Source organism: Chiloscyllium plagiosum, chromosome 18 (assembly GCF_004010195.1).
Source record: "Chiloscyllium plagiosum isolate BGI_BamShark_2017 chromosome 18, ASM401019v2, whole genome shotgun sequence".
Taxonomy (NCBI): domain Eukaryota; kingdom Metazoa; phylum Chordata; class Chondrichthyes; order Orectolobiformes; family Hemiscylliidae; genus Chiloscyllium; species Chiloscyllium plagiosum.
This window is the reverse complement of record NC_057727.1, coordinates 30,187,715-30,198,056: the sequence shown is the minus strand read 5'-3', so window position 1 is coordinate 30,198,056 and position 10,342 is coordinate 30,187,715. Positions and strand designations below refer to the sequence as shown.

At 42.1% G+C, this 10,342-nt stretch overlaps 1 protein-coding gene across 1 annotated transcript in view; it reads right to left on the bottom strand.

The window, feature by feature from the left end:
• The window catches only part of cacna2d3a (calcium channel, voltage-dependent, alpha 2/delta subunit 3a), a 645,952-nt gene that overhangs the window by 340,987 nt on the left and 294,623 nt on the right, over nucleotides 1-10,342 (bottom strand). The window contains exon 13 of the mRNA XM_043708636.1: nucleotides 7,974-7,991. Within this exon, the coding sequence (XP_043564571.1) occupies nucleotides 7,974-7,991 (18 nt within the window). The remainder of the gene's footprint in view (nucleotides 1-7,973; nucleotides 7,992-10,342) is intronic.

The following is a 10,342-nucleotide window of genomic DNA, read 5'->3' as shown; positions in this document are numbered from 1 at the left end:
CCATGAGAACCTCTTTCCACGTATGGAGTCAGCTAGTACGAGGGGGCATAGCTTTAAATTAAGGGGTGGTAGGTATAGGACAGATGTTAGGGGTAGATTCTTTACTCACTGAGTCGTGAGTTCATGGAATGCCCTACCAGTAGCAGTGGTGGACTCTCCCTCTTTATGGGCATTTAAACGGGCATTGGATAGGCATAAGGAGGATAGTGGGCTAGTGTAGGTTAGGTGGGCTTGGATCGGCGCAACATCGAGGGCCAAAGTGCCTGTACCTGCGCTGTATTTTACTATGTTCTATGTTCTGGGTAACCCTGGTGGAATTTAGCCAGTATCTGGTGGTGACCTTTGTTTGGGACAATCACTTTTGCTCCTCATTATAAGATGCTGTCCTCTACTGTGATCTGGTCTCTCCAGGTCCAAAATGGTTTCAGTTCTGGTTGTGATGGCCCTTTGGTTTCCCCCATCTCTACCAGCTGTTTCAGTTTTGCCACGACTGGATCTTTCCTGAAAAATGTCTGGGTATTTAATTAAGACTTCACTCAGGCAGCCATTTTTTATAAATTGAAAAATGTTGAGCCAATCTAGGTTAATCTTTCTCAACCAATTTCGACCCATCAAGCTCGGGCCTGAACCTTTTACTACAATCAGTGGCAACTGAACAATCTGCTTTTCATAAGAGACCGGAAACAAATTTGATTCCTTAATCTGTAAAGATCCCCCAGTATAGGTTATCGGTCTAATCAACATCTTGCACAAACTTAAGGGTTGCCGTTCAGAGCAAATTCTGTTAAAGACTGGTTCAATGAACACTGAAATGGCCATGTCAGTGTCAACCTCCATTAGAATCGGGCGACCATTTAACTATATGTTTATTCTGGGCTAATGACATTGAGACATGTGAAAGGTAATGATTTGGATTCTGTTTTGGATGTTGCTAAACAATTGAACTGTTCCAAACTAGATGTAGGTGCATTTTCCAGAGTGTGTACTCTCCAGGATACCCAGCCTATGAATTCCCTTATTCAATTTGAGGTCTAGTGGGACTCTTTTGCTGTCATGAATCTGCGTACTGACAGCAACTACAATGGCTTACCGGCCTGGATCCTGAAGAAAACTTTAACCATTTGGCCAAGGCTTGGCTTTGTCTTGGGGTTTTACTGTAGGCAGACCTAGAGTCCTTTTGTTTAGGATATGTCCTGAGTGAGGCGAGGAAATTACCTTCATCCAAGTGGTGTTCCCCAAAGCTGAGTCAGACTGGCAACGGTGTCCAATTCCATCAGAATACCCTACAACTCATATGCTCCACTTGCCACATTTTCCAATGATGAAGCCAGTTGCAGTTCCTGTTTGAAGTCCAGTTCGGCTTCAGCTCGAACGCTCTTTTGCATAATTACCCCATTTATCCTGCATACAAATTAGTTGCTCAGCATCCCATTAAGGGTTAATCGAAAATCACATGCCTCTGTGAGTTGTTTGAACCTGGTCAAAAATCTCGATATGGATAACACTGATTCTCAAATTGCCAAGTCTCAGAATTACAGGAGGCTTGGGGTTGTAATATTACTTAACTAAATCGATCAACTCTTTAAAGGTTTTAGTGTCTGGTGCCTCAGGGAAGAGTGGGCTCCTAATAACCAAAAAGTCAGAGGGTCCACATGTTGTCAAGAGAATTAGTCATGACCAGGACCTGATCAGGTGTACCCTAGAGCTCTGTAGGAAGCTAGAGATGTGATCGCTGGTCCTCTTGCTGAGATATTTGTATCATTGATAGTCACAGCTGAGGTGCCAGAAGACTGGATGTTGGCTAACATGGTGCCACTATTTAAGAAAGGTGGTAATAAGCCAGGGAACTATAGACCAGTGAGCCTGACGTCGGTGGTGGGCAAGTTGGTGGCGGGAATCCTGAGGGACAGGATGTACATGTATTTGGAAAGGCAAGGACTGATTAGGGATAGCCAGCATGGCTTTGTTCATGGGAAATCATATCTCACAAACTTGACTGAGTTTTTTGAAGAAGTGACAAAGAGGATTGATGAGGGCAAAGCCTTAGACGTGATGAATATGGACTTCAGTAAGGCATTCAACAAGATTCCCCATGGGAAACTGATTAGCAAGGTTAGATCTCACAGAATACAGGGAGAACTAGCTATTTGGATACAGAACTGGCTCAAAGATAGAAGACAGAAAGTTGCAGTGGAGGAACACTTTTCAGATTGGAGGCCTGTGACCAGTGGAGTATCACAAGGATCGGTGCTGGGTCCATCGCTTTTCATCACATATATAAATGATTTGGATATGAACTTAGGAGATACAGTTAGTAAGTTTGCAGATGACAACAAAATTGGAGGTGTAGCAGACAGCGAATAAAGTTACCTCAGATTACAATGGGATCTTGACCAGATAGGCCAATGGGCTGAGGAGGGCAGATAGAGTTTATTGTGGTTCTGTTTGCCGAACTGGGAATTTGTGTTGCAGACGTTCGTCCCCTGTCTAGGTGACATCCTCAATGCTTGGGAACCTCCTGTGAAGCGCTTCTGTGATGTTTCCTCCGGCATTTATAGTGATTTGTACCTGCCGCTTCCGGTTGTCAGTTCTAGCTGTCCGCTGCAGTGGCCGGTATATTGGGTCCAGGTCGATGTGCTTATTGATTGAATCTGTGGATGAGTGCCATGCCTTTAGGAACTCCTTGGCTGTTCTCTGTTTGGCTTGTCCTATAATAGTAGTGTTGTCCCAACAGTAGGGACAACGCTACTATTATAGGACAAACAGAGAACAGCCAGGGAATTCCTAGAGGCATGGCACTCATCCACAGATTCAATCAATAAGCACATCGACCTGGACCCAATATACCGGCCACTGCAGCGGACAGCTGGAACTGACAACTGGAAGCTGCAGGTACAAATCACTATAAATGCCGGAGGAAACATCACAGATGCGCTTCACAGGTGGCTCCCAAGCACTGAGGATGTCACCTAGACAGGGGACGAAACGTCTGCAACACAAATTCCCAGCTCGGCGAACAGAACCACAACAATGAGCACCCGAGCTACAAATCTTCTCACAAACTTTGAAGATAGAGTTTAATTTAGATAAATGTGAAATGCTGCATTTCAGAAAAGCAAGTCTTAGCAGGACTTATACACTTAAATGGTAAGGTCCTAGGGAGTTTTGCTGAACAAAGAGACCTTGGAGTGCAGGTTCATAACTCCTTGAAAATGGTAGATAGGATAGTGTAGAAGGCGTTTGGTATGCTTTTCTTTATTGATCAGAGTATTGAGTACAGGAGTTGGGAGGTCATGTTGCAGCTGTACAGGACATCGGTTAGGTCACTTTTGGAATACCGAGTGCAATTCTTGTTTCCTTCCTATCGGAAGGACGTCATGAAACTTGAAAGTGTTTAGAAAAGATTTACAAGGATGTTCCAGGTTTGAAGGATTTGAGCTATAGGGAGAGGCTGAATAGGCTAGGGCAGTTTTCCCTGGAGCGTTAGAGGCTGAGTGGTGACCTTATAGAGGTTTATAAAATCATGAGAGACAATGGATAGGATAAATAGACATGGTCTTTTCCCTGGGGTGGGGGAGTCCAGAAATAGAGGGCAGAGGTTTAGGGTGAGGGGGGAAAGATGTAAAAGAGACTTAAGGGGCAACTTTATCACGCAGAGAGTAGTGCGTGTGTGGAATGGGCTGCCAGAGGAAGTGGTGGAGGCTGGTACAATTGCAACATTTAAAAAGCATCTGGATAGGTATATGAGTAGGAAGAGTTTGGAGGGATATGGGCTAGGTGCTGGCAGGTGGGACTAGATTGGGGTGGGATATCTGGTCGGCATGGACGGGTTGGACTGAAGGGTCTGTTTATGTGCTGTCCACCTCTATGACTCTATCTGTCTCAATGTCATTAGCCCAGAAAAAAAACATATTCTTTGCACATACTGTGCCTCATCTTTGATGGCAGGACTGCACTCATCAAGCTTCCCAAATAATGACATGATGCCAGAAATGCTTACCCCAACTGACAGATGACTGTTGTGAGCAAATTTCTTCAGGCACGTCTCCCATTCTCATCGCCACTGAATTAATTTCACAGAGGGCAATATCCCATCTTCAAGTCACCCTTAGTTTCATGTGGAGACTCTTTGGCACTGATCCAGCTCCCTCAGAGCGAGCTCTCAGGATGAGCTAGATGTCTGATATTCCTGTTTTTATCTGTCAGTCCGGGCTCCTTGGTTAGACCAGATTAATAGCCCCAATTAGGGAAGTCATATTCTATGATGTCTACCTGGCTCACCTCATGACAATCAGTCCAGTGTCTTCATTCCATTCAATCAGTTGCTGAACACCAGATGTGAAACCAGATGTGTAAGTACTCAGAGTTCAAAAATTCATGGTGCAAGACCTATTGGATGTTCTCGATCACGTTTTCCTTTTAATCTAAACCCTGGAACATCTATCAGCTCTCGTGTCTTTTTCTTTATTCAGGAGATATGGTCTTGGCTGGCTGGACCAGCATTTATTGCCCAATTCTAACAGCTTTTGCAAAGGTGGTAATGAGTTGTCTTTTTGAAACACTCCAGTCTGTATGGTGTAGGTTTACCCACAAAGGTGTTATGGAGGGAATTTCAGGATTTTGACACAGTGACTGTGAAAAAGTAGCGATATATCTCCAAATCTAGATACTGTGAAGCTTGGAGAGGAATTTGCAGGAGATAGCATTCCCATTTATCTGCCGCCTTTGTCCTTCTATGATATAGTGGTTTTTCTGTTTGGAAGGTGCTGTTTAAGGAGTTTCAGTGAATTTCTGCAGTGAATCTTGTAAAAAGTATACACTGGTGCTACTGCGCATTGGTGGTGGAGGTAGTGAATGTTTGTGCTGCCAGTGAAGCACACTTTCTTATCCTGGATAATGTGCAAGCTTCTTGAGTGGGGAGTATTCCATCTTGCTCCTTACTTGTGCCTTGCAGATGTTGGGAAGTACTGGGAAATCACAAGGTGAGTTACCCCTACAGGATTCATTGCCTCTTATCTGTACTTGGAGCCACAGCATTTGTATGACTTGTCCAGTGTGATTTCTGGTCAATGGTTAACCCCAGGATGGTGATATTACCATCAGCGGTGGTAATGCATTGAAAATCAAAAAGATGATGGTTAGATTTTCTCTTGTTGGAGATGTTCATTGCTTGGCGCTTGCGTAGAACAAATGTTACATGCCACTGTCAATCCAAGTCTGGATATTGTCCAGGTCTTGTTACGTTTGAACATGGACTGTTCCAGTATCTGAGGAGTCATGAATGGTGCGAATCATGGCGAACATACCTATTTCTGATCATTATGATGGAAGGAAGGTCAATGATGAAGCATCTTCAGATGCTTATGCATAAAACTGTATCCTGAGGAGCTTGCAGTGATGTTCTGGGCTCAGATGATTGATCTCAATCAACCACAGCTGTCATCCTTTGTGCTCATATGACAATTAAGTAATATATACACTGTGTATATGAGGCATCTGATAGAGATACCTGCCACCCAATCTCATGTTTGACTGTCTTCTGCAATGTCAAACTTATAATGCTGTATGCTGCTGAGCATGACTTTTCAATAAGTAGGGCATATGCTGTCAGAGAGTACTTGATCATTCACCCTGTCTCAGCACAGAAGGTAGATTCTCTTGTACTGCCCACAGACATTGTCCTATACTGCTACCTTGGTCCAGTTTGGCTTTTTGTCAGTTGAGATGGCCTCCTGCTGCTATCTTTAAGAAAGAGAACATCCCTTCCCCTGTTGCCAAACTTCTAGAGTACATTTAGTGGAATGTTGATTAACCCTGGAGCCACTGTTCACTTGGTCTCAGATATCTCTGGGTGGGTACAGTTGAACACAGGCTGAATTCTGGCTTTGGCTAGAAGAGAATGACATACTTGTAAAATATAGCACCTCAAAATTTGACCCCGGAAGGTCCAGACTGGATAAGAACTTCCTGTCCACCTGTCCTATAAGATTTCATATTCTACTTGTTCAAGAGCTAAGAAACACAATCTTGCAGGAACAAATTACTGCATGTGTTGGAATCTGTACTGAAAACAAAGATGCTGGAGATCACAGCTGGTCAGACAGCATCCATGGAGAGAGAACAAACTAACATTTCAAGTGTAGATGACTTCATCAGCGCTGAAGTGAAGTTTGGAAGGGGCAGCATTTATTCTTTAGTTTGGGAGGGGTGGAGCTGGGTGTAGGGTGCTGATGGAGAAAAGATGTAGGTAGTTGAGATTAAGTGATCAGAATGTGAGAATGGCAGAATAATGGTGTGTCTCTTGCCAGACTTCAAAAGACAGTGAGTGGGGAGAGGGGAGAACATGATAACAAGCTAAAAGAAAGGGAAGAAATAGGAATTGGTTCACAACATAAAGGCGTTGAACTCAATATTTACGTGAAGAAGGCTGAGCCTAGTTTGAAGATGAGATGTTGTTCCTCCAGTTTACGCTATGATACGCTGAAAAACTGCAGCTTGCTGAAGACAGACATATGGGTATGTGAGCAGGATGCTGTGTTAAAATGACCATCTACGGGAAGATCAGGGTCCTGTGTGCACACAGACCAGAGATGTTCTGCAAAGCGGTCACCCAGTCTGCATTTGGTCTCTCCAATGTAGAGTAGGCCACATAGGGTGCAACAAATACAATACACGAGATTAGAGGAGGTACAGGTGAAATGCTGCTTCACCTGGATAACACATTTCACTCATACTCATATAAATAGTCTTTTGATCTTTCTGTAGTTGATTGAGATAACTTGATGACACTGACACAATGAAACAAGATTAAACTGATAGTGACACTGGCATAAATGAGTATATGAGATCAACTAGAAAGGAATCAAAACACATAATCTTGCAAGATAACCTGACCCATCCTCAAGCAAAAATAACTTCCTCCCGCAGTCCAAAGATGTGCACGTCAGGTGAATTGGCCATGCTAAATTGCCCGTAGTGTTCGGTAAAGGGGTAAATGTACGGGAATGGGTGGGTTACGCTTCGGTGGGTCGGTGTGGGCTTGTTGGGCCGAAGGGCCTGTTTCCACATTGTAAGTAATCTAATCTAATCTAATCTAATCTAATCTAATCTAATCTAATCTTTTAGGCCTGACAACACACTCAGTGTGCAAAACTGAAGATTACACTCATGATACTGATATGAAGCATGACATATTTTTAAAGAAAGAGGAATGTTATATTGTTAGAATCTAGTTAGCAACTATTGTGTCATGCATGTCTCCATGTTTTTCAAGAATGGTGTATCACTCTCTACTGCACTACAGTTTGTGCATCCAACTATCATTCCTCAATATGTAATGAGATCTGCAAAATTTGATGTTAATTATTGTATTGATAAAAAAAGTGTGATGTGAACCTTCTTGATATCAGTCAAAAAAATTGAACTCACTTGCTCTTAAAAGTTATCTATCATCCTTATGGAAAGGCAAGGGTTTATGATGCATACATGAATATCTATTTGATACATATGATTCCTTGCATCAAGATTGAGAAAGTTGATGACTGTATGTAAGCCATATATGTTCAAAACCTTTAGAGGACATTTTATAGATTTTAATATTTTTTACAGAGAGAAACCAGAACTATTCAACTGAGCCTGTACTGTTATAAATAGAGAAGATTGGTAGCAGAAGCCTTATTGAAATGCTTTAGCTGAGTGGTGCAAGAAGGGTTGGATTCCTAGGTTAAAAGATTTCTATGCCTGTATTAGACTTAAGTTATTGTAGTTATTTTTACAGTGACCTATTTTGGTAGTTACATTTTCCTAAAAGGTTGATTAAAATTTTAGTCATATTTATATAAGTAGCTATTTGATCTTTCTGTAGTTGACTGGGATAACTCGATCATACTAACACAATTAAATAAGATTGAACTGACAGTGATACTGGCAGAAATGAATATATGAGATCAACTGGAATGGAATTAAAACGTTACCTTTTTAGCCTGTGGGAGCTGATGCATAAGAGAAAGGAAAGGAGAACAATTAATGACAATGTTTTATCCACTGTCCAGCTATACATCATCTGTTAATGTATCTTATTATGCCCATTATTGGCTTTTATTGCTGATTTTTTGCTTATTTTTGTTCATTGAATAGGGATAGTACTTCATGCATGGCAACTGGATACTTAGATAATCAGACAATACATTTTAATTATACACTAATGAAATATGAATATTTTCCACTGGATAGAGTCATAGAATCAGAGAGTCATATAGCATGGAAACAGACCGTTCCACCCAGCTAGTCCTTAAAGGAATTGCAGGAAATTTTAATTGTTGAGTTTTGTCAATCCCGGAGAAGCAGACTTGACTTGGAGTGCAGAAAAAAATTGGTCTATTGAGGTGCTTCCCAAAACCATCTCCAGCCAGATGAAGACAATTTCTTACTGTTACTGAATGGTAAACTGTATTTGGCATTCAAATCTTATTGGAGCCATTCTAAAGGCAAATGCAGGACTGACCTCAAACCAACACAAACTAGCAAATGGAGCTTTGTCAGCTTTCTCCTCATTGGTTCTTACAATGTTAAGAACCAATGAAAGTGAAATTAAATTGGAGTAGGGGCAAAGGATTGAAAAACACAAAGTATGTTCTGAACGTGTTCTTCTTTTCATCCTTGTTAAAGTTGAATTTCAACATTTTCAGTGCAATGAAAAAATGATTACTTAAATCTTTTAAATTCTGTATATGTTGCAGGGCTGCTTTTCCTAATTTCATGCTGGTAGGGAATTTTATCCATTGATCCACACATTAGGAATCATGGGTGTGACCCCAATTCTCAAACAGCAGTATGAATTTGGAAGATAAGTCATTTTTAAAAAGGGGAGTACACGTTTGCCAATATTGCTCAAATTTTCAAACTAGATTACTATTTTAATTTGATTCACAACTTGCTGCTAATGACATCTGGATAATAGTGCTGCAATTTAACTCCTGGATCATGATGTGGCATAGCAGGTGACATACCAATCCAGAAATGATAGCCAGGAAGGGTGACTATAACAAAGGTAAACTTCTGTCCTGTCCTTCTCAGCCTGCCTGCAGTCTTTGATACAGTTAATCACACCATATATTGTCCTCTGATACTTCCTCACTATCATCTAGCTGGGTAGAACTTATTTAGTTTCATCTATCCCATCATAGCCAGAGAATCATTTACAATAGCTTCTCTCCAACACTGTTATCTCTGGAATGCCACAAGGATCTAATCTTCACCCTCTCTTATTGTGCATCTACTTACTGTCCATCAGCAACAACTAGAGACACAATGTCAGTCTTCACATGATAACACTCAGCATCTCCCTTACCATCACCTCTCTTAATTACCTCCCATCAACTGTAAGTTATCAGGTTGCTTGACTGACATTCAGTACAGTCTAAAAAAATTTCCTTTATGTAAATAGTGGGAAGATTAAGGCTGGTGTCGTCAGCCATCACCATGAACTCTGCTCCCTAACCATCAACTCCACTTCTCTCCCTTGCAACAGATATTGAATCAGACCATTCACATTCTTTGTGAATTTAGAATGAGCATCTGACTACATATTCTGTTGTGGTTCTGTCCGCCGAGCTGGAAGTTTTTGTTGCAAACATTTCGTCCCCTGGCTAGGCGACATCATCAGTGCTTGGGAGCCTCCTGCGAAGCGCTTCTTTGATGTTTCCTCCGGTGTTTATAGTGGTCTGTCCCTGCCGCTTCCGGTTGTCAGTTTCAGCTGTCCGCTGTAGTGGTTGGTATATTGGGTCCAGGTCGATGTGTTTGTTGATGGAGTTTGTGGATGAATGCCATGCCTCTAGGAATTCCCTGGCTGTTCTCTGTCTGGCTTGCCCTATGATAGTAGTGTTGTCCCAGGAAAATTCATGTTGCTTGTTGTCTGCTTGTGTGGCTACTAAGGATAGCTGGTCATGCTAAATTACCCATAGTGCCCAGGGATGTGCAGGTTAGGGTGTATTGGTGATCCTAAATTACCCATAGTGCCCAGGGATGTGCAGGTTAGGGTGTATTGGTGATCCTAAATTACCCATAGTGCCCAGGGATGTGCAGGTTAGGGTGTATTGGTGATCCTAAATTACCCATAGTGCCCAGGGATGTGCAGGTTAGGGTGTATTGGTGATCCTAAATTACCCATAGTGCCCAGGGATGTGCAGGTTAGGGTGTATTGGTGATCCTAAATTACCCATAGTGCCCAGGGATGTGCAGGTTAGGGTGTATTGGTGATCCTAAATTACCCATAGTGCCCAGGGATGTGCAGGTTAGGGTGTATTGGTGATCCTAAATTACCCATAGTGCCCAGGGATGTGCA